Source organism: Anomaloglossus baeobatrachus, chromosome 2 (assembly GCF_048569485.1).
Source record: "Anomaloglossus baeobatrachus isolate aAnoBae1 chromosome 2, aAnoBae1.hap1, whole genome shotgun sequence".
Taxonomy (NCBI): Eukaryota; Metazoa; Chordata; class Amphibia; order Anura; family Aromobatidae; genus Anomaloglossus; species Anomaloglossus baeobatrachus.
The window spans coordinates 713,656,927-713,682,113 of NC_134354.1; the positions used below are offsets into that span (position 1 = coordinate 713,656,927).

Here is a 25,187-nt window from a genome sequence, read left to right on the forward strand (position 1 = left end):
CGCGGTGAAACCGCAGCAAACCGCGGCAAACGGCATGCGGTTTTCGGGTGCGGTTTGCCGCGGTTTTTTACCACGGGTGCGGTAATCTTTGAGAGCATGCGGAATGTACGCACGGAAATTTCATTTCCCAGTGCGCACATAGCCTTACTTTGAATCCCCTTTATCCCCCACAAAGGCACAACCAACATTCATCTTGATGAATTTGTTTTTTCCTTTTAGCCTTCTTTGTTCAAGACAATATAAATAAAAAAAAATATATACAACATAAATAAATATAAATGTGTGTGTGTGTGTATGTATGTATGTATGTACATGTATATATGTATATGTGTATATATATATATACACACACACACTGTATATATTATGTATTATATGATACATACGTGAGAGGAATTAGTATATATAGTGGTCGAAAAGTAGGTGGACAGTATGTGTAATTGGGTTATGAGGAGGGAGATTTATCAAACATGGTGTAAAGTGAAAATGACTCAGTTGCCCCTAGCTACCAATCAGATTCCACCTTTCATTTTCCAAAGAGTCTGTGAAGAATGAAAAGTGGAATCTGATTGGTTGCTAAGGGCAACGGAGTCAGTTTCACTTTACATCACGTTTGATAAATTCGCCCCCCTCATACCCCTATTACACATACTATCCACCTACTTTTGGACCACCGTGTGTGTGTGTATGTATGTATGTATGTATATATATATAAGTATGGGCTTTTTGTTTTGTTTTTTTTTGTTCTGTTGACATAGTCATATAGAGATTCATTTTATTCCAAGTCTGCTTCTTTTTTTTTTTTCCATGTATTGTTACACTTCATGGCATTCATTGTATGGTAAGAATGGTCTGGCATCCGGATTAACCATGTCAGTATGGTTACAGCAATACCAAACATGTCTGGTGGGTTGTTGTTGTTGTGTTTTTTTTTTTTGTAAAGGAAAAAAAAATTACTTTTTCTGGAAACTTGTAATTTAATTATTTTTTAGCGATGGACCTACGTGGGTTTTTTTTTTAATTGCAACCATTCTAGGGTATAGTAAATAGATGTATATTTTTGGGGAGAAGATGCAGCAACACACTTTTTCTTTTTATGACATTTACTTTATCATTTTAAATTTTCATATTTTGATCAGACTTATAAACTCTACTGCACCAAATACGCTTATTTCTTTGTCGCTCCATTGGGAGACCCAGACAATTGGGTGTATAGCTTCTGCCTCCGGAGGCCACACAAAGTATTACACTTAAAAGTGTAAAGCCCCTCCCCTTCTGCCTATACACCCCCCGTGCCTCACGGGCACCTCTGTTTTTATGCTTTGTGCGAAGGAGGCACACATGCACGCATATCTCCACATCTTAGTCAGCAGCAGCTGCTGACTAGGTCGGATGGAAGAAAAGAGGACCCATAACAGGGTCCCCAGCATGCTCCCTTCTCACCCCACTTTGGTCGGCGGTGCGGTTAAGGTTGAGGTACCCATTGCGGGTACACAGGCAGGAGCCAACATGCTGTTTTCCTTCCCCATCCCTGCAGGGCTCTGGGTGAAGTGGGATCCTAATCGGTCTCCAGGCACTGAGGCCGTGCTCCCTCCGCAGCCCCTGGGGAATCTGCTGGACAGGAGCCGGGTATCGTCAGGGACAAGGCCCTGCTACTGTGAGGTACTCTGTGTCCCCCTGGGGGACCGCGCATGAAGCGCTTGTGCCATACACACCGCAGCGCTGCTGGGTGTGTTAGTGCGCCGGGGACTACCGCGCCGGCCGCGCTTATTTGCCGGCCGCGCTTATAACTTTAGTCCCCGGCTTTTGCGGCCTAGTTTCGCTTTCTCCCGCCCCCAGGCCTGCCAGTCAGGGGAAGGGCGGGACGCTGCACAGGACGTCAGCGCTGAGGGCTGGAGCATACTGTGTATTCTCCTCCCCCCTCATACAGCACAGTGGGGCATCAGATTCCCGCACTTTCTGGGGCACGCCCACGGCCCCCTCCTCCCCACAGAACGCCGACAGCCATTACTGTCAGCAACTCTGACGCTGGAGAGGAGAGAAAGCACGGCTCTGGGAGACCCAGGCAAGGGAATCTGGTGATCACACAACCGCTTTCAGCGGTCGGTAAGCAGCACCTGGGTGCTGGCCCCACGGAGTGCCGAAGTGTACATATATATATATATATGCTTATATGCTGTACACTTACACTGTACGGTCGCACTGTTGATTTTTGGCTATATACCTCCTGCATTGTACTCAGAGGAGACAACAGCATGTCGTCCGCAAAAAGCAAGGGTGCCAAAGCACAGGCTTACTTTGCCACCTGTACTTCATGTGCGGCTATACTACCGGCAGGTTCCACCGATCCTCATTGTGTGCAATGCTCGGCCCCTGTGGCACTTACTCAGCCGGAGCCTCTGCCACTGGTGGCCCAAGGGGAACCACCTGTTTCCACTGTCCAGGTGACAGGGACAGAGTTTGCAGTATTTGCTGACAAACTGTCTGAGACTATGGATAAATGGTCTGCTAAGATACTAGAAGCCTTGCAGTCCAGGCCGGTAACTCAGGCCCCGGGCACTGTTGTTTCATTGACCCCAGGCCCCCCTCAGTTGGAGCAGCAAAATGCTCCTGGGGTGACTTAGGTCCCAAAATGAGATCTCTGACATGGACCGCAGTCCCAGACCACCTAAGCGGGCTCGCTGGGAAATTCCCTCGACTTCATCACACTGCTCAGGGTCTCAGCAGGAGGACTCTCTGGAGGATGAAGCGGAGGTGGCAGATCAGGATTCTGATCCTGAAGCCGCTCTCAACCTAGATACGCCAGAGGGAGACGCCATAGTGAATGACCTTATAGCGTCCATCAATCAGGTGTTGGAGCTTTCTCCCCCAGCGCCTCCAATTGAGGAGTCAGCTTCTCAGCAGGAGAAATTCCGTTTTAGGTTTCCTAAGCGTACATTGAGTACGTTTCTGGATCACTCCGACTTCAGAGAGTCAGTCCAGAAGCACCGAGCTTGTCCAGATAAACGCTTTTCTAAGCGCCTTAAGGACACACGTTACCCTTTCCCCCCTGACGTTGTCAAGGTTTGGGCTCAGTGTCCCAAAGTGGATCCTCCAATCTCCAGACTGGCGGCTAGATCCATAGTTGCAGTGGAAGATGGGGCTTCACTCAAAGATGCCACTGACAGACAGATGGAGCTCTGGTTGAAATCCATCTATGAGGCTATCGGCGCGTCCTTTGCTCCGGCATTCGCAGCCGTATGGGCCCTCCAAGCTATCTCAGCTTGTCACTCGCAGATTAATGCAGTCACACGTGCCTCTGCTCCGCAGGTGGTGTCATTAACCACTCAGGCGTCGGCGTTTGCGGCCTACGCCATTAATGCTATCCTGGACTCTACGAGCCGTACGGCGGTAGCATCCGCCAATTCGGTGGTGGTCCGCAGGGCCATGTGGCTACGTGAATGGAAGGCAGACTCGGCTTCCAAAAAATTCTTTACCGGGTTGCCATTTTCTGGCGACCGCCTGTTTGGTGAGCGATTGGATGAAATCATTAAACAATCCAAGGGAAAGGATTCTTCCTTACCCCAGCCCAAACAGAAGAGACCTCAACAACGGAAGGGACAATCGAGATTTCGGTCCTTTCGGCCCGCGGGCAGGTCTCAATTCTCATCGTCCAACAGTCCACAGAAGAGTCAGTCGAACTCCGATTCATGGCGGTCTAAGTCACGTCCTAAAAAGACCGCCGGAGGAACCGCTTCTAAAGCGGCCTCCTCATGACTTTCGGCCTCTTCACACCGCATCCTCGGTCGGTGGCAGGCTCTCCCGCTTTTGCGACGCCTGGCTGCCACAGGTACAAGACCATTGGGTGAGAGACATTCTGTCTCACGGTTACAGGATAGAGTTCAGCTCTCGTCCTCCGACTCGTTTTTTCAGAACATCTCCGCCCCCCGAGCGAGCCGATGCTCTTCTTCAGGCGGTGTGCACTTTGAAGGCAGAAGGAGTGGTGATCCCTGTTCCTCTACAGCAACAGGGTCACGGTTTTTACTCCAACCTGTTTGTGGTGCCAAAAAAGGACGGATCTTTCCATCCTGTTCTGGACCTAAAACTGCTCAACAAACACGTGAAAACCAGGCGGTTCCGGATGGAATCGCTCCGCTCCGTCATCGCCTCAATGTCCCAAGGAGACTTCCTGGCATCAATCGACATCAAAGATGCTTATCTCCACGTACCGATTGCACCAGAGCATCAGTGCTTCCTGCGTTTCGCCATAGGAATCGAACACCTTCAGTTCGTGGCACTGCCTTTCGGCTTGGGGACAGCACCACGGGTCTTCACCAAGGTCATGGCTACAGTGGTAGCAGTCCTACACTCTCAGGGACACTCGGTGATACCTTACTTAGACGATCTGCTTGTCAAGGCACCCTCTCGAGTGGCATGCCAACACAGCCTGAACATTGCTCTGGAGACTCTCCAGAGATTCGGGTGGATCATCAATTTCCCAAAGTCAAATCTGACACCGGCCCAATCACTGACATATCTTGGCATGGAGTTTCATACTCTCTCAGCGATAGTGAAGCTTCCGCTGGACAAACAGCGTTCACTACAGACAGGGGTGCAATCTCTCCTTCAAGGCCAGTCACACCCCTTGAGGCGCCTCATGCACTTCCTAGGGAAGATGGTGGCAGCAATGGAGGCAGTTCCTTTTGCGCAGTTTCATCTGCGTCCACTTCAATGGGACATTCTCCGCAAATGGGACAGGAAGTCGACGTCCCTCGACAGGAACGTCTCCCTTTCTCAGGCAGCCAAAGCCTCCCTTCGGTGGTGGCTTCTTCCCACTTCATTGTCGAAGGGGAAATCATTCCTACCCCCATCCTGGGCGGTGGTCACGACGGACGCGAGTCTGTCAGGATGGGGAGCGGTCTTTCTCCACCACAGAGCTCAGGGTACCTGGACTCAGCCAGAGTCCTCCCTGCAGATCAATGTTCTGGAGATAAGGGCAGTATATCTAGCCCTAAAAGCGTTCCAGCCGTGGCTGAAAGGCAAACAGATCCGAATTCAGTCGGACAACTCCACAGCGGTGGCATACATCAACCACCAAGGCGGAACACGCAGTCGGCAAGCCTTCCAAGAGGTCCGACGGATTCTACTGTGGGTGGAAGCCACAGCATCCACCATATCCGCAGTTCACATCCCGGGCGTAGAAAACTGGGAAGCAGACTTTCTCAGTCGCCAGGGCATGGACGCAGTGGAATGGTCCCTTCACCCGGACGCGTTTCAAGAGATCTGTTGCCGCTGGGGGATGCCGGACGTCGACCTAATGGCGTCCCGGAACAACAACAAGGTCCCGGCATTCATGGCACGGTCTCAAGATCACAGAGCTCTGGCGGCAGACGCATTAGTGCAGGATTGGTCGCAGTTTCAACTGCCTTATGTGTTTCCTCCTCTGGCACTGTTGCCCAGAGTGTTACGCAAGATCAGGTCCGACTGCCGCCGCGCCATCCTCGTCGCCCCAGACTGGCCGAGGAGGTCGTGGTACCCGGATCTGTGGCATCTCACGGTGGGTCAACCGTGGGCACTACCAGACCGACCAGACTTGCTATCTCAAGGTCCGTTTTTCCATCTGAATTCTGCGGCCCTCAACCTGACTGTGTGGCCATTGAGTCCTGGGTCCTAGCGTCTTCAGGGTTGTCTCAAGAGGTCATTGCCACTATGAGACAGGCCAGGAAACCAACGTCCGCCAAGATCTACCACAGGACGTGGAGAATATTCTTATCCTGGTGCTCTGATCAGGGTTTTACTCCCTGGCCATTTGCCTTACCTACCTTTCTTTCCTTCCTTCAATCCGGATTGGAAAAAGGTTTGTCGCTTGGCTCCCTTAAGGGACAAGTCTCAGCGCTCTCTGTGTTTTTTCAGAAGCGCCTAGCCAGACTTCCAAAGGTACGCACGTTCCTGCAGGGGGTTTGTCACATAGTCCCTCCTTACAAGCGTCCGTTAGAGCCCTGGGATCTGAACAGGGTTCTGATGGCTCTTCAGAAACCGCCCTTCGAGCCAATGAAAGATATTTCTCTTTCACGCCTTTCGCAGAAAGTGGTCTTCCTAGTAGCAGTCACATCGCTTCGCAGAGTGTCTGAGCTAGCAGCGCTGTCATGCAAAGCTCCTTTCCTGGTGTTTCACCAGGACAAGGTGGTTCTGCGGCCCGTTCCGGAATTTCTCCCTAAGGTGGTATCACCCTTTCACCTCAATCAGGATATCTCCTTACCTTCTCTTTGTCCACATCCAGTTCACCAATGTGAAAAGGATTTGCACTTGTTGGATCTGGTGAGAGCGCTCAGATTCTACATTTCTCGTACGGCGCCCCTGCGCCGCTCGGATGCACTCTTTGTCCTTGTCGCTGGCCAGCATAAGGGGTCACAGGCTTCCAAATCAACCCTGGCTCGGTGGATTAAGGAACCAATTCTCGAAGCCTACCGTTCTTCTGGGCTTCCGGTTCCATCAGGGCTGAAGGCCCATTCTACCAGAGCCGTGGGTGCGTCCTGGGCTTTGCGGCACCAGGCTACGGCTCAGCAGGTGTGTCAGGCGGCTACCTGGTCGAGCCTGCACACTTTCACGAAACACTATCAGGTGCATGCCTATGCTTCGGCAGATGCCAGCCTAGGTAGGCGAGTCCTTCAGGCGGCGGTTGCCCACCTGTAGGAAAGGGCCGTTTTTACGGCTCTATTACGAGGTATTATTTTACCCACCCAGGGACTGCTTTTGGACGTCCCAATTGTCTGGGTCTCCCAATGGAGCGACAAAGAAGGGAATTTTGTTTACTTACCGTAAATTCCTTTTCTTCTAGCTCCAATTGGGAGACCCAGCACCCGCCCCTGTTCCCTTCGGGCTGTTGTTCTTTGTGTACACATGTTGTTCATGTTGAATGGTTTCAGTTCTCCGAAATTTCTTCGGATTGAATTTACTTTAAACCAATTTATAACTTTCCTCCTTCTTGCTTTTGCACCAAAACTGAGGTGCCCGTGAGGCACGGGGGGTGTATAGGCAGAAGGGGAGGGGCTTTACACTTTTAAGTGTAATACTTTGTGTGGCCTCCGGAGGCAGAAGCTATACACCCAATTGTCTGGGTCTCCCAATTGGAGCTAGAAGAAAAGGAATTTACGGTAAGTAAACAAAATTCCCTTCTTTTATATTTTAGGGAATTGGAAAAGGGGGGTGATTCAAACTTGTGTTATTATAATAATAGTAATATTTATTATTAACAATAGCATTAGAATTTCCTTTTTAACTTTTAATATTGTGGTATTGCAGTATATTGTAAAAATCACAATCGTCTGGCTGGGCTTTACATAAGCACCAAGAAGGCGACCTCTTCAAGAAGGTGGTGGTTGGGGGTAATGATGGGCACCTGAATGAATGTCCCACCAGGAATGTGCACCTCAATGCCATTGTGAGAGATGACAGTGTTATTTATGTGCATTTACAGCAGTGATGGGAGATGGCTTGTTTTTGTTAGAAGCAGGTGCTGGCTGTATAACGCAGCCAGCACCTGCCCTTTCTAAAGTTGGGTACAGAGTTACGTACACTCGCCTCTCTATGATGTGATAGCATAGTATAGAGCAAAAAGGAGTATAGATTTTGACAGTCAGCGTTTTCCATACAAAACCCATGGAAGGAATCTGTTGTCTGGCATTGAATTTGCGTAACTTGTATTTATTACCCGACAGGTTTTCCTCTCTGTAGTAATTTTCTTCATCATTCCTTATGGGAGACCCAGACCATGGGTGTATAGCTACTGCCTCCGGAGGACACACAAAGTACTACACTAAAAGTGTAGCTCCTCCCTCCGAGCATATACACCCCCTGGATGACAAATCTAACCAGTTCAATGCTTTGTGTTCAGGAGGTCACACACACACATGCATTCTCTGATTTTTGATTTTTGATTTCAAAGAATTGGAAGAAAAGCGGGTCCAGTCTGGACTCCCGGCATGTCCCTTCTCACCCCACTGTGTCGGCGGTGCTGTTAAGGTTGACTTTACAAGGCTGGAGCCTTCACATGCCGCGCTCCTTCACCATCCCCTGAGGCTCTGGCTTGAAGTGGGAGCCATCACGGTTCTCTCTGCCTTGCAGGAGACCGGTCTCCATCCGCAGCCCTGTCAGGATCCTGCCGGACGGAGCGCACAACCCCCCCAGGGACATGGCCCTGCGTCTCATAAGCTAAGTATTGAGACGTTATTCAGGGGTCCCTTGTACATTTATTGAGGGGGGAGTGTGTTTGTTAACCTTGCTGTGATTTCCGGCCGGTTCTCTGGGTTTTTCCTGAGAACCGCGCCGAGGGTGCCTGCTCGTCGGCCGCATGTAAAAATCTAGGCCCCGGCTTCAGTTGCGGCCTAGTTTCGTTTTCAGTTCCCCTGCATGTCAGTCATGCAGGGGAACAGTGCGGCGCCGCCCACCGGCCGTTCAGCAGAGGGGAGGACACTCCTCTCTGAGGAGATGTTTCCCTCCCCTGTATCTCTCCTTGGCCCTCCGGTTCCCGCTCTTGGGCTAATCCCCGCCCCCCCTCCTCACTCCAGCGCCATTTTATCAGCGTTCTCACACTGATCGGCGCTGGCTGCTGCAGCTGCTGCATCCACTGGGGGTCCGAGCTGTGGAATCCGGAGGGCACACAGAAGGTGGTCTTTCTGGCAAAAACCGGTCTGGTAAGCCACAACCTCTGGTTGTGGGCTTTATTATACACTCTCATGGGGTCATTCTAAAGGAGTGTATTCTTTACTGCAGAGTCTCCACCTCAGCAGCATGTCTGTCACTAGGAGCAAGTCTGCTAAGCTATATGCTATATGCACTGCATGTAAACTCATACTGCCTGAACCGAGCACTTATGGATGCCTGCTCTAACATGGTGGTGCCTCAGCCTGGAGCCTCCTCAGGGGTCCCTCCGGCTGCTCCGGCCCCGGTGGCTGAACCCCCGGCTTGGGTAGCATCTTTTTCCAGAGCTATCTCCCAGTCGTTTGCCGACTCCATGGGACAGCTGTCCCGGACTCTGCTGACCATGCATCAGCCCCCTTCTCAGGGCGCCTCTGCCGCTCCTACTCGCTCTGCAGACGGCTCTGATTCACAAGCTGAATTGCAGGGCGAGGAGGATACTTTTACTGTGGGCTCAGACGCTACCTCTATGTACCCCATTGATTTATCTGAGGGTGATGCGGATGTTAGTGACTTGATTGCATCCATTAACTCCGTTCTGAACCTCAATCCACCAGCGTCAGAGGAACAAGCCTCTCTGGTAGAAAAACACCAGTTTACCTCGCCTAAGAGAGCAAGGAGTATGTTTGTTTTTTTTTAACCACTCCAGTTTTCAGGCCACTGTTACCAAGCCCAGGGCCTGTCCTGACAAACGCTTCCCAAAGCGTAGTTCTGATGACAGTTTTCCCTTTCCACCAGAAGTGGTCAAGGAGTGGGCTCACTCACCAAAGGTAGACCCTCCGGTGTCTAGAATCTCGGCCCGGACAGTCGTATCTGTGGCCGACGGCACCTCTCTTAAGGATCCCACTGACCGCCAGGTTGACCTTCTGGCCAAATCTGTATGTGAGGCGGCAGGAGCCTCGTTCTCCCCGTCCTTTGCAGCAGTGTGGGCTCTTAAGGCAGTTTCTGCTGCTCTGGCGGAGATACATTCCCTCGCCAGGGACTCCTATACCCGAGATGGTTGCCTTAACTTCCCAGGCTTCGGCTTTTTCATCCTATGCCATGTCTGCCATTCTGGAGGCTTCTCAGCGCACGGCGGTGGCTTCCGCTAATTCCCTCGCGATCCGCAGGATCTTGTGGCTTCGAGAGTGGAAATCAGACGCTTCTTCCAAGAAGTATCTTGCTGGGCTCCCCTTTGCTGGGTCCCGGCTGTTCGGTGAACAACTGGATGAAATTATTAAGGAAGCTACTGGCGGGAAGAGTACTTCCTTGCCACAAACTAAAACCAGGAAACCTGTCCAGGGCAGGAACCAGTCGAGGTTTCGTTCCTTTCGTTCCTCTAACTGGTCATCCTCTAAGCCCTCAGCTTCGTCCACTAACTCAGCCAAGGATCGCAAACCCAGCTGGCGCGCGAAGCCGCGTCCTCAGAAGAACGGAGGAGCCGCTGCCACTAAGGCAGCCTCCTCTTGACTATCTGGCTGCGCCAGCAATGTCCTTGGTCGGTGGCAGGCTCTCCCACTTTGGCGACGTGTGGTTTCAGCACGTCTCCGATCAGTGGGTGCGGGATATCATCTCCCACGGCTACAGGATAGAATTTTCTTCCAGCCCGCCAAACAGATTTTTTATGTCCACTCCCCCCTGCTCCAAAGCCGCCGCCTTCTCACAGGCCGTGGCATCCTTGCAGGCCAACGGAGTAATTGTTCCGGTTCCCGCCCGGGAACGGTTCAGAGGTTTCTACTCAAACCTCTTCCTAGTCCCCAAGAAGGACGGTTCCTTCCGACCCATCCTGGATCTCAAGCTTCTCAACAAGCATGTTCAGGTGCGGCACTTTCGCATGGAATCTCTGCGATCGGTCATTGCCTCAATGACCCAAGGAGATTTTCTAGCATCCATCGACATCAGAGATGCTTATCTGCATGTGCCAATTGCAGTTTCACACCAGCGTTGGCTACGTTTTGCAATCGGAGAGGAACATTTCCAATTCGTGGCTCCCCCCTTCGGGTTAGCCACGGCCCCTCGTGTGTTCACCAAGGTCATGGCAGCAGTGGTTGCGGTTCTGCATCTCCATGGGTTGGCAGTAATCCCCTACCTGGACGACCTTCTAGTCAAGGCCTCATCCAGTGCAGACTGTCAGCGGAGTGTCTCGCTCACTCTCGCCACGCTTGTTCAATTCGGGTGGCTTGTCAATCTGCCCAAGTCCACTCTGACCCCGACCCAGGAACTTTCGTACCTAGGGATGCAATTCGAGACTCTGCCGGCACTTGTGAAGCTGCCCTTAGTCAAACGGCAGTCCCTTCATCTGGCGGTGCGTTCTCTGTTGAAGCCCCGCCGTCATTCCATCAGGCGCCTCATGCAGGTGCTGGGGCAGATGGTGGCGTCAATGGAAGCGGTTCCCTTTGCCCAGTTCCACCTGCGTCCTCTGCAGCTGGACATTCTCCGCTTTTGGGACAAGCGGACCTCTTCCTTGCACAGGCTAGTGGCTCTGTCGCCACAGGCCAGGAGCTCTCTTCAGTGGTGGCTTCGGCCCCTCTCTCTGTCTCAGGGACGCTCCTTCCGGACTCCGTCCTGGGTGATCCTCACCACGGACGCCAGTCTCTCCGGCTGGGGAGCAGTATTTCTCCACCACCGAGCACAGGGCACTTGGACTCCGTCCGAATCAGCCCTCTCGATCAATGTGCTGGAAATCAGGGCTGTACTTCTAGCTCTCGTAGCCTTTCGCCACCTGTTGGCGGGCAAGCACATTCGAGTCCAGTCGGACAACGCGACTGCAGTTGCCTACATCAATCACCAGGGTGGGACTCGCAGCCGCCTGGCGATGTTGTAGGTTCAACGCATCCTTCAGTGGACGGAGGACTCCAAGTCCACCATATTCGCAGTCCACATCCCAGGCGTAGAAAACTGGGAGGCAGATTATCTCAGCCGTCAAACCGTGGACAGCGGCGAGTGGTCCCTGCATCCGGCAGTGTTCCGGTCAATCTGCCGCAAGTGGGGCACTCCGGACGTGGATCTAATGGCATCCCGGCACAACAACAAGGTCCCGGTTTACGTGGCTCGCTCCCACGATCCTCAGGCCTTGGCAGCGGACGCGCTGGTTCAAGATTGGTCCCAGTTCCGTCTGGCCTACGTGTTTCCCCCTCTAGCTCTCTTGCCCAGAGTCCTGCGCAAGATCAGGATGGAGGGCCGTCGGGTTATAATCATTGCTCCAGACTGGCCCAGGCGAGCTTGGTACCCAGACCTGCTCCGTCTGTCCGTAGAAATGCCGTGGCATCTCCCGGACCGCCCAGACCTTCTCTCTCAAGGTCCGTTTTTCCGCCAGAATTCTGCGGCTCTCAGATTGACGGCGTGGCTCTTGAGTCCTGGATCCTGACGGCTTCAGGCATTCCTTCCGAGGTCATCTCCACTATGACTCAGGCTCGGAAGTCTTCCTCGGCCAGGATTTACCACAGGACTTGGAGGATTTTCCTGTCCTGGTGTCGCTCTCCCGGCCATGCTCCTTGGCCGTTTTCTTTGCCGACCATCCTGTCCTTTCTACAGTCCGGTCTGCAGCTAGGTCTATCCCTCAATTCCCTCAAGGGACAGGTCTCGGCTCTGTCGGTATTGTTCCAGCGGCGTGTCGCCCGACTGGCCCAGGTGCGCACCTTCATGCAGGGCGCATCTCACATCATTCCTCCTTACCGGCGGCCTTTGGATCCCTGGGACCTTAATCTGGTCCTCACGGCCTTACAGAAACCCCCCTTTGAGCCTCTTAGGGAGGTTCCTTTGTTTCGACTTTCACAGAAAGTGGTCTTTCTGGTGGCCATAACTTCTCTCAGGAGAGTCTCTGATTTGGCTGCGCTCTCTTCGGAGTCACCTTTTTTGTTTTTTCACCAAGACAAGGTGGTTCTTCGGCCGACTCCGGACTTTCTCCCTAAGGTGGTGTCTCCTTTCCACCTTAACCAGGACATTTCATTGCCTTCCCTTTGTCCGGCCCCTGTGCATCGCTTTGAGAAAGCGTTGCATACTTTGGATTTGGTGCGGGTGCTCCGAATCTATGTGTCACGCACCGCCGCTCTTAGGCGGTGCACCTCTCTTTTTGTGCTCACCACAGGACAGCGCAAGGGTCTCTCGGCTTCTAAACCGACCCTAGCTCGTTGGATTAGGTCGGCCATATCCGATGCCTACCAATGTTCTCAGGTGCCCCCACCGCCAGGGATTAGGGTGCACTCGACCAGAGCTGTCTGTGCCTCCTGGGCTTTCAGGCACCAGGCTACGGCTCAGCAGGTTTGTCAGGCTGCCACTTGGTCTAGTCTGCACACCTTTTCGAAGCACTACCAAGTGCATGCTCATGCTTCGGCAGACGCGAGCTTGGGCAGACGCATCCTTCAGGCGGCTGTCGCCCATTTGTGAAGTTAGGTTTTGCCTACTTCTCAGTTCTGTTTATTTCCCACCCATGGACTGCTTTGAGACGTCCCATGGTCTGGGTCTCCCATAAGGAACGATGAAGAAAAAGAGAATTTTGTTACTTACCGTAAATTCTTTTTCTTATAGTTCCGACATGGGAGTCCCAGCACCCTCCCTGTTGCCTGTTGGCAGTTCTTGTTCCGTGTGTTTTCACCGGCTGTTGTTGTAGACAGAGGTTCCGGTTATTCCGGGTTTTACTCTATCTCTACTTATGGGTGGATGTCCTCCTTCAGCTTTTGCACTAAACTGGTTAGATTTGTCATCCAGGGGGTGTATATGCTCGGAGGGAGGAGCTACACTTTTAGTGTAGTACTTTGTGTGTCCTCCGGAGGCAGTAGCTATACACCCATGGTCTGGGTCTCCCATGTCGGAACTATAAGAAAAAGAATTTACGGTAAGTAACAAAATTCTCTTTTTTAAATTGATGATAAAACTCTAAGAATATGTGATTATGTAGCCGTCTCTAGTTTTTAACAGTTTACACTCTGTAATTAGCATTCATAGGCCTAGTCCTATGAAAAATGCCCTTTCATCCTGGATGTCCAACACCGATGTCCTGATGCTTAAATATTGTTAATATCTAGTCTGTTTGCTGAGTGATTATACTTTGGAAGGAAAATCCTATTACATTTTGTAGAGAATGGATTGTCAAATTATAATGTATTTTGGAAATGTTAGGGTTTCCATGCCAGGGTGAAATTTCAGCAAGCACTGCAGCATGCTGAATCTTAAATGTGCAATATTCACACTGTCAGGATTCTTCAATGTTTGTTGTCGTATGTGATTGGCACTTGAAAGCAACTTTGCTAATTAGCTTCTCTTCCTGCTTCTTTCTCTGTTTATTGACAGAAGCAGGAAAAGAAACTCTTCGGCATGTGACTGCAACTATGTAAACTGTATTTGAGCGGTCTTGTGAAAACTGCTCATCCAGGTGGCAAATGGAGCAGGATCCTAATAGTGTGAATATTGCACACTGTTGGGATTCGTTAGGGCAACATTTTAGCAAGAAATGTAGCATATCTGGAATAAACGCTTCAACATCAATAGTATTGTACAGTAAAAGACCAAAGATATGCAAAAAAAATAAAACTCTGAACCTTATTTGCTAATGTAAGCCTGTTTCTCTGTTTTACCCCCAGACTCTAGTTTCTGACATACATGCTATCACCAGTGACAATCATAAATGGACACAGGTAATTGTTTCTGCCTCTTTATTTGACATTTTAGGAAATTGTGTCTGTAGATAAGTACAGTGACATCTTTTATGTCCTGTCTGTGAACTGTGAAGAATTGGTGACCGGTTATCCTGAAAAGTATAATTTAATTTAGATATCACCATTCTCATTGTGACTGAGGATGCCTGCACCAGCACCAATTTACCAGTCCTGATTAGTGATGGGCAGACCCGCAGATACCCAGGATTGGTGGGTCCAACCGGATTTAAGTATAAAACAGTTTGGACGCCAGTCCCCATATAAGTCTATGGGAACCTGAATCAGGCGCTTACAAAAAGGTGGTAGAAGGGATATTGGAGCAAGCTTCACTGCTTCCAGGGCTGCTCGCTCTACTTCCGGGACAGCTTCATTACCTTATTGTATATTCCCTGCTTCCCCTGCCCACTGGCCGTCCCTGTGTTTCTGATTTTTTTGCAATCAGACAACGCCCCCAGCCTGTGTAAGAGTGTGTCTGACTTTTTTCAATCACACAAGCTGTCTGCGTCTATACTGGTGAAAAAATTAAATAAAATTAGCGTAGGGTCCCCCATATTATGATACCCAGCATAGATGAAGCATACGGCTACAGGCTGCAGCCCCCCTGGCGTGTGGTTATCTTGGCTGTGTATCAAAATTAGAGGAACCGCATGCATGTTTTTTTTCTTTACATAAATTAATATTAAAAACAAATGGTGTGCGTTTCTCACCCTCCCCCCCCCTTCATCAGTTTTGATACCCAGTCATAACGCCAACAGCTGGGAGCTGGTAGTTATAATCTGGCCAGACCCATGCTTATTAGGCCCCCCAGCTTAAAGGTAAAGCCTGCAGCCACCCAGGATTGTTGCAACCGTTAGATGTGACAATTCCGGAATTTTACCCAGCTCATCCCGATTGCCCTGGTGCGATGGCAATCGGGGTAATAGGGGGTTTACAGCTCACAGGTGCCACAAAGCCCTAGATTAGTAATAGGATGCGTCTATGAGACACCCCATTACTAATCTGTAAGTGAAAAGAAAAAAACACAAACAATGAAAAAATCCTTTATTTTAAATAAAATACAAAAAATACACTATCTTTCACCCCTTTTTATTACCCTCAAAACCCCCAGGTCCGACGATGATTCGAGCTCTGCTACATCTTAACGCAACATGCGGGCACAAATTCGTAATGGAGACGGGGAGTCTCACAGACACCTTCCATTACTAATCTAGGGCCTAGTGGCAGCTGTGAACGGTCATTAACCCCCTATATTGCCCCGATTGCCACGGCACTAGGGCAGTCGGGATGGGCTAGGTAAAGTTCCGGGATTGTTGCATCTAATAGATGCAACAATCCTGGGCGACTGGAGGCTGCTATTTTTAGGCTGGGGGGACCCAACCATGGGCCTATGAGAATGAGGTAAATGGCGCCTCTGATATAATTAAGACTGCAGCCTGTCCTTGTCAAGTGTCAGTAACAGCTGCAGCCTGAAGATATACAACTCCTGAGATCTGAGTTTCAACTCAAAAGAACTGCATCACACCTCGATCAGCTGCTTATTGTGATGCATGAAAAAATATTTTAAACCATTAAATGAGTCTAGAGATTACTCCTTTTTCTCAGTGAGGAAGAGAGATATTTCTTCACATATGACAGCTTGACTGAGATATGTGTGATACAGCTCATTAGTTGACACAAAGGTCTTGGGAGCTATATATCTTTTATATCTTCAATAAAAAAAAAGTACCTTTTAGTGCACACAAGACCAATGCTCCATTCATCAGTTTTCAAGATTAGTAAGAATCCCAGTGGTTGGATCCTAAATTCCTATGCTGTGGATTAGTTGTTATGGCGGCCATTCCATTTGAGTTGCCACCTAATCCATATATACTGTAAGAAAGTTTAAGAACCCAGACAAAAGTACCCATTTTTTTTCTTTGTCTGTTTAAGGAGAGGAGGAATATTACTGTAGCAGTTTCTGCCTGTCATGTGTCATGTTTTTCCTGTTCTCTTCATGTTATATGACAACGACCTCTTTATTATTTTTGGATACGAGCCCTCTGTGGCACACATGTGCTCTACACTGGCGTACACTCAGACATGAGGAACGCGTCAGAAGCAATTAATGTGCTGTTGCTTTGACAGTAGATTTATGCCAGAGCACTGCATGGAAAAAAGCTTTTCTGAATGGGGAACGCCACTAAAAGAACTAAGATTTAAGGGTAAATAATTGCAGAAAACTGCTCCTGCATACATAGAACCAGAAAGTTTCTCTTTACCTCTAGAACATTTGATAAATGGCATAAATGTATTAAATTTAATGTGAGAAAATAAATAATTTTTACCAATAGCAACCAACCACTGCAGCACTTTTTTCTTTAAAACCATTTTTATGCATCGTCCCCAATGTGTTTAGGAAATCTCATAAATTCCCATTATAATTTTATTCTTGAAATTACTTTATGGTCATGGGAATGGAGATGAGCGAACCTATTTTTAGTGAATCTAATTTGTTACATATTTTTTGCTATTCGATCTACACACGTCATTGACTTTAAAGGGAATCTGTCAGTCTATTTTTGCTATTTAGGCTGAAGACCGCATGCTGTAGGGGTTAAAACACAGAATTTTATCACGCTCTGAGCTGTTTACTTGCAATGATTGTTTTAGCACCAGGAGATTATCATTGCTGGGATTACATCATCTATAGCAGCCTTGTGCCTGGTAGTCCGACACTTTCTCTTTTGATAAGCAGCTCATTGTCTGTAGACATTGTTTATAGAGAGCCTGATGTGGGAGGAGGCAGCTTTGTCAGCTCTCAGATAAAAACTCTGATTGTGTCAGAACGGCTGCAGCCAGTAATCTAAAGGGGGCTTTACACACTATGACATCGCTAATGCGTTGTCGTTGGGGTCACGGAATTGGTGACACACATCCGGCCGCATTAGCGATGCTGTTGCGTGTGACACCTAAGCGATTTTGCATCGTCGCAAAAACGTGCAAAATCACTTATCGGTGACATGGGGGTCCATTCTCAAATATCATTACTGCAGCAGTAATGAAGTTGTTCCTCGTTCCTGCGGCAGCACACATCGCTCCGTGTGACACCGCAGGAACGAGGAAGCTCTCCTTACCTGCCTCCCGGCCGCAATGCAGAAGGAAGGAGGTGGGCGGGATGTTACGTCCCGCTCATCTCCGCCCCTGCGCTGCTATTGGGCGGCGGTTCAGTGACGCTGCTGTGACGCTGAACGAACCGCCCCCTTAGAAAGGAGGCGGTTCGCCAGTCACAGCGACGTCGCTAGGCAGGTAAGTATGTGTGACGGCTCTGGGCGATGTTGTGCGCCAAGGGCAGCAATTTGTCCGTATCGCACAACAGATGGGGGCGGGTACCCACACTAGCAATATCGGTACTGATATCGCAGTGTGTAAAGCGGCCTTAAGTGATACATAATTGGAATCGGGGTCTACTTGCCTACATCATGCTGCTCTCAGATGAAGTAGCAAAAGCTTGCTCAGAGATTCCCTTTAATCCATGCGTTGTCCCCCACATGATGCCCTTATTTTACTGAAGAGCTGTAGTACCCAGTAAGCAAGATAATATACAGTGCAGCTAATCAGAGGATCGATGGTGAGAGAGGTATGGATAAGGCTAAATAGGGGGGGGGGCAGGGTCAGTTATTTAAAATGTTACCAGGCAAATTTGATTCTCAACAGATTTATCTGATGGTAATTGAACTTTCTCTCATTTACACATGGAAGTGTAATGTTAGCTACAAATTAAGTCACATTTTTCTCCATTCTTCTCCTTTACTGGCTGCCAGTTTTGTAGCCTCTCAATAAATTCTCAGCATATTGCAGCCCTGCCTTTATCAGATCAGTCTTCATGGTAAAGGGATCAATTCCGGCAATATCATGGCATGTGGTGCCATTAACTTTGTATATAGATTTGCTATCTGATGAAGGGTCAGACAGTAGGGGGCGCTATATGATCCTGATATTGGATGTGTAAGTCTGCTGGACGTGGAGTTTTCTCCATATGAGTATGCGTATCTGTTTCTGTATTCTCCATAATCCACGATGGGAAAAGATCGCACACATGACCGATCGGCTAGTGATGGGCGACTGACTACTCCTTATCTAGGGGTCAGTGTGATCTCAGTCGTTATACCCATCTAATCAGAATTTTTGACAGCACCATGAAATTATACACACTTTTCTGAAAGACAAGGGTATCTAGATTATCTTAAATCATCTTTTAAACTATATTTTTAATTTAGTCTTTAATAAAGAAGTCAACATTAAAGTTTTATAGTTGTAAGGGTGAAGTTAGACTTAAATCCATAGCGTTCAACCCATAGCATAACATGTTGATCCTGAGTAAGGCAAAAACCCCATGAGGCAGACAGTAAGCTCCATATTAGGGAAAAAAATCCTTTTTGACTCCACATACGGCAATCAGACTAGTTCCCTGGTGCACAGAATCAGTAATATTATATTTTTCAAGAAAGGCTTCAAGCCTCCCCTGACTTTTAGTAGTGAATTAACCATTACACATCATATGGCAGAGAGCTCCATAGTCTCACTGCTCTTACAGTAAAGAATCTGCATCTGTGATTATGCTTAAACCTTCTTTCCTCTACACATAGTGGATGCCCCCTTCTCCTCGTCTCAGGTCTCTGTATAAAAAGATCATTAGAAAGGTCTCTATATTGTCCGTCCTATATTTGTACATTGTTATAACATCACCCCTAAGCCTTCATTTTTCAAAACTAATAACCCTAAGTTTAATAACCTGTCTTGGTACTGCTTTTCAGGCATTCTTTCGATAATATTGGTTGCTCTTCTCTGCACCCGCTCTAGTTTAGCTATGTCCTTCTTATACACCGGAGATCAAAAGTGTACTGTACACACTATTCTAAGTGTGGTCGCACTAGTGACTTGTTCAGGGGTAAAACTATGTTCTTGTCATGAGCATCTATTCCTCTTTTATTGCATCCCATTATATTATTAGCCTTGGCAGTAGCTGCCTGACACTGGTCAGTAAAGTTGAGTTTGCCGTCTACCCATACACCTAAGTCTTTTTAGTGACAGTTTTACCCAGTGTTTTACAATTAAGTTCATAAATATAAATGTTATTTCCACTGGCCAAGTATATGATCTTCATTTAGCCACATTATCTTCAATTGCCATTTCTCAGCCCAAGCCTCCAGCTTTTATAAATTCTTCTGTGATATTAAATTATCCTCTCTTTATTACTCTACAGAGTTTAGTAGCCTCTGAAAATATTGAAATTCTGCTCTGTATACCTCTTTTAATTATAATTAATAAATGTTAAAAAGAAGAGGACCCAATGCTGACCCCAGTGGTACCGCACTATTAACTGATCCAGTCCAAGAGTGTTTCATTAATAACCACCCTTTGTTTGCCATCACTCAGCCACTTCTTAACCCAGTTACACATTTTCCCCTATTCCCATTTTGCATACCAACCTTTTGTGTGACATTGTATCAAACGCCTTTAAATATTACATATAGACAACAGCCATTGCATTTCCCTGGTTCAGTCTGGAACTTATCTCCTCATAGAGCTGATCAGATTAGTTTGACAGGACTGTTCTCTCATAAACCCATGTTGATACAGGGTCATGAGGTTATTCTTCTTGAGAAACTCTTGGATAGTAGCTCTTAAGAAACCCTCAAGAGTTTTTAACCCACAGTAGAGGTTAAACTTACCGGCCTATAATTTCCAGGCTCAGATTTTGTACTCTTTGAATATTGGCATTTGCTATGCGCCAGCAATGTGGTACAGTTCCTGTTATTATGGAATAAAAGATTAAAGATAATGGTTTGTCTATCACCGTACCTAATTCCTGCAGTACTCTGAGGTTATCATGTAGGATGGATTTTCTACCGCTAAATGTCCATTGTTGTTTACATCTAGGAGGACAAGCTGCAGTTGGAAAGCCAGCTAATCTTGAGCACTGCCGAACCATTATGCCTTGACCCGTCAATATCCGTTGCCTGCACTACAAACTGCCTGCTGTACAACAAACAGAAGCTGAACACGTGGCCCATGAAAAAGTGAGAACTGCTTCACTAATATTTAGTGGTGTTATGTATATATTTTGTACTGAGGTATGTGCGTATATTACACTTTATGGATACGTATAATGTATACGCTCAGGCTTCGAAGTTAAACTGATGCTTCAGGTGAAATCATATGGTGGAATCTTTCTCTGGGGAAATTCATTGTAAAAAAAAACCAAAAAAAAACAAACTAATGGCCTCAGTTAAAGAGGTTCTCCCACAAATAAAGTTCATTTTAATTAACCCCTTCACCCATGGATGATTTTTTGTTTTCCATTTTCTATTTTTTCGCAGCAAACAATTGACATGCTGCGGTCTGGAAAGACACACCGCAGGTCCGTGTTTGCTGCGGAAAAAACAAGCATAGTGGGCACAGTATTTCTAGAAATCCCGTCCACTATGCATGTATTGTACACCGCAGTGCTTTGGACGCAGCTGAAGCTTGCTGCATCCAAAATGCTGCAAACACTGATCGTGGGAACGCAGCCTTAGTGAGTTTTATGGGAAGGAGTATTGACAGTGCAATCAGCCAATGACAGCTTCTCGGAAAGTCACATGTTATGGGGAGTAGCTAACTGCTGTGAGGCAGTAAGATTTGAGTATGTCAGAAAAGGATGGTGATGGCAGCAAGGACTGGTGTGTGAGACTCTGACAGGACACAGGCCTCTACAGGCATCTGAGCCCTGCCACAGGGAGATAATAGAAGAAGCTGTGGAAAAATAAAGCGCAATAGGGTCTTACCCTGAGGTCCTGAGGAAGGGAGCAGGGCTCCTGAAACGCGTAGACCGATGCAACAATAAAGCTTCATTGATCTGATCCTTTGGCTGGTGATCATTGGCACGGCTTTGAAGAACCCGGTTTCTACCTCTCTCTGTTACAGGGAGATAGAAGGGAAGCCAGCAGACAGCCGCCATTGTGGGAGGATTTTCACTGCATTTCTGGGAGGGCAAGTCACCTCAGAGGGAAGAAAGCAGCCCAGTCACTGAGGTGTAACTGAGTGAGGGTCTCCACAGAGAGACAACCTGACAGCAGCCATTATCCCACTGAGAAACAGTCTGCAAGTGTTCATCTGTAAGGAATAGGCTGACCCCTTTACCTCACACCTGTATCTACCAGATTACTTCAAGTAAAATCAGTTCTAAATACAACCTGCCTCTGTTATCTCTGGGGAAATATCTACATATAGTCGGTCGGCTCATCGCATTTATTTTTAGTTTGTCACCACCATTAAACTGAATTACTCTACTGTTTGATCTGATTTAAAGGAGAAAAATGCCCCAAGAGTGTATCAATCATTAGGACAGATTCTGCTATGTGTGTGGTTCTTTTACACCAAAAGGCCAAGTACGTTCACTCACTCAGGATATTGAAAAGATGTACCAGATGTACTTTAAGTGTCCACTTGGTGATCAGGACATAAGCTGGGCCCCTCGTGTGATCTGCTCAAGTTGTTCAAATGGTCTTTGTGACTGGTTGAATATGAGGAAAGTGGCTATGCCATTTGCTGTTCCCATGATTTGGAGAGAACCCAGAAATCATAGTGATGACGGCTACTTTTGTTTTGGCTTTTCTACAAATAACAAGCATAAGATTAATAGCCCTGAACTTGAATCTACGATTAGGCCAGGTCCACATGATGGTACCTTGCTAGTTCCTGTACCACCGTTGTCTGGCGTGGATGAAAATGAAGTAGAATATCAAGACTATGGAGCTGAAGCTACTGGCGAAGACATGGAAGCCTCAAGTCAAGAAGAATGTCTACCTGATGGAACAGCCAGAACACTTCACTCAAGATGAATTAAATGATCTCATCAGAGACCTTTCATTATCAAAAGATAAAGCTGAACTTCTTGCATCTATGTTGAAACAGAAGAATCTTCTTCATGATGATGTCAAAGTGTGTTATTACCGAAACAGAAGTAACTTTAACACAATGCTTCACAGTTGATGGCCCAATGGTGTATTGTAACAATGTGAATGGCCTCTAAGAAGAACTGAATCAACGGTATTTTGCTGCAGATTGGCGATTATTTATTGACTCGTCCCAGAGAAGATTGAAAGCAGTGTTGCTTTACAATGGAAATATGAAAGCATCAATCCCTATTGCTCACTCATGTCATCTAAAGGAAAGTTATGGAAATCTGTCAATTGTTTTGGATGCTATACAATATAAGCATCTTCAATGGAATATCTGTGGAGATTTGAAAGTGATTGGTCTTCTAATGGGAATGCAAGGAGGTTTCACAAAATATTGTAGCTTCTTGTGGTTATGGGACAGTAGAAATACAGTAGAGCATTATGTTCTTCGTGATTGGGGACAGAGAAACATCTATGCTCCAGGTAGAGACAATGTTCAGCATAATCCTTTTAGTTTCTCCAACAAAATCTTTCTTCATCCACTACATATAAACTTGGGATTGGTTAAAGACTTTGTGAAAGCCAAAGACAAATTCACAAGGGTTCCAGTACATGTCACAGAAATTCTCCAGCATTTCACCAGCAAAACTGAAGGAAGGAGTATTTATGGTCCTCAGATCAGAGAGCTTATGAGAGATGTGTTTGAAGGAAATCTAAATAAGGAATTTTGATCTGAGAAAAGCTTCAAGTGGATCTGTGAAAACTTCTTCTTAGGAAAAAATAAATCTCCAGAATATGTTGAAGGTGTTGAGGAACTGCTAAATGCAAACCAGTGTCTTGGATGTCGCATGTCTCTGAAAACGCACTTTTCTTTATCGTTCCTTTGGGAGACCCATACCATATGTGTTTAGCTTCTGCCTCCGGAGGACACACAAAGTACTACACTTAAAAGTGTAGCTCCTCCCTCTGAGCTTATACACCCCCTGGTAGCCAGTCCTAGCCAGTTTATTGCTTTGTGTCAGGAGGTCATACATCCACACATGCATTCTCATCTGATTTGTTTGACTTTTGGAAAAAGTTTGAAGAAAAGCGGGTCCATGTCTGGACTCCCGGCATGTCCCTTCTCACCCCACTGTGTCGGCGGTGTTGTTAAGGTTGATTTACAAGGCTGCAGCCTTACATGCCGCGCTCCTTCACCATCCCTTCTGGGCTCTGGCTTGAAGTGGGAGCCAGCACGGTCTCCATGCCTGGCAGGAGTCCGGTCTCCATCCACAGCCCCTTGAGGATTCTGTTGGACCGGAGCACTCATCCCCAGGGACATGGCCCTGCGTCTCAGCAGCTAAGTACCTGAGACGTTTATGTTGGGGGTCCCGGTTCTTTATTGTAAGGGGAGAGTATGCTGTATGTGATTGTTTTTACTTTTCCGGCGGATTCTCTAGACCACCGCCACCGCCCCACCACCGTGCGGAGCTGCCGCCCCACCACCGTGCGGAGCTGCCGCCCCACCACCGTGCGGAGCTGCCGCCCCACCACCGTGCGGAGCTGCCGCCCCACCACCGTGCGGAGCTGCCGCCCCACCACCGTGCGGAGCTGCCGCCCCACCACCGTGCGGAGCTGCCGCCCCACCACCGTGCGGAGCTGCCGCCCCACCACCGTGCGGAGCTGCCGCCCCACCTACACCCCACCTACTGTCTCCTCCCCAAAATCCTTTAGGATGTAAGCCCGCAAGGGCAGGGCCCTCTTCCCTCTGTACCAGTCTGTCTATTGTAACTTGTATATGTATTCTGTATGTAACCCCCTCATGTACAGCACCATGGAATCAATGGTGCTCTATAAATAAACAATAATAATAATAATAATAATAATAATTTTGCCTGAGAACCGCGCCGATGGTGCCTGCTTGTCAGCCTCGCCGCTTAAATTTAGGCCCCGGCTTCGCCGGAGGCCTAGTTTCATTTTCCTGCCCTCGCATGTCACTCATGCAGAGGGACAGATTCGGCTCCTCCCGGCGGCCGTTCTACACAGGGGAGGGACACTCCCCACTGCTGGGGCGTCCCTCCTTCCCTGCAGGTCTCTATAGCCCTCCAGTTCCCGCTCTTTTATAGGAACGCTCCCTAGTCATTTCTCAGGCAGAGTTCACTCTGCTCTGGGACATCCTGCATTCTGCATCTCTGCTGAGGTGCTGCGACTGGGGGACCGGGCTTCGGGATCTGGAGGGCACACAACACCGCGCTCAGCGGTCTGGTAAGCCACAGCCGGTCTCCGGTTGCGGACCTCTGTATACCAGCAGCATGTCTCACACAAGGAGCAAGGCCCAGTGGTCTCTCAGGCTGCTGCTGCACCTGTGACTGAACCCCCGGCCTAGGTAGAGTCTTTTTCTAGGTCCATATCCCAGTCATTTGCTGAGTCCATGGGACTTTTGTCCAGGACTTTGATGAATATGCATCAGCCCCCCTCACAGGGTGCCTCTAATACTCTTGACAGAGGACTCCTATCCTCTGACCTCCGTCCATCAGAGCTCCCGGAGGATTCATCATCTGATCCCAGACCCCGTCCTTCTAAGAGAAGGCGCAGGGTTTCCTCCCCTTCCCCATCCCACGGCTCTGTCTCAAGAGCTGACTCTCAAGATGAGGAGGATGCTTTCACTGGGGGCTCGGAGGCTATGTATCCCATCGATTTCTCTGAGGGTGACTCAGATCTTAGTGATTTGATAGCTTCTATTAATTCTGTGCTGGATCTCAATCCGCCAGTGTCAGAGGAGCAACTCTCTTTGGCAGAAAAACATCAGTTTACCTCGCCTAAGAGAGTGAAGAGTGTGTTCTTTAACCACTCCAGTTTTCAGACCGCTGTGACCAAACCCAGGGCCTGCCCTGACAAACGCTTTCCAAAGCATGGTTCTGATGACCGGTTTCCATTTCCACCTGAGGTGGTCAAGGAGTGGTCTCACTCCCCAAAG

At 48.3% G+C, this 25,187-nt stretch overlaps 1 protein-coding gene across 1 annotated transcript in view; it reads left to right on the plus strand.

Annotated features, from left to right (window-relative positions):
• Window positions 1-25,187, plus strand: part of SUPT20H (SPT20 homolog, SAGA complex component) — a 192,520-nt gene that overhangs the window by 55,796 nt on the left and 111,537 nt on the right. The window contains 2 exon segments of the mRNA XM_075337317.1: window positions 14,235-14,288; window positions 20,229-20,368. Coding sequence (XP_075193432.1) covers window positions 14,235-14,288; window positions 20,229-20,368 — 194 coding nt within the window.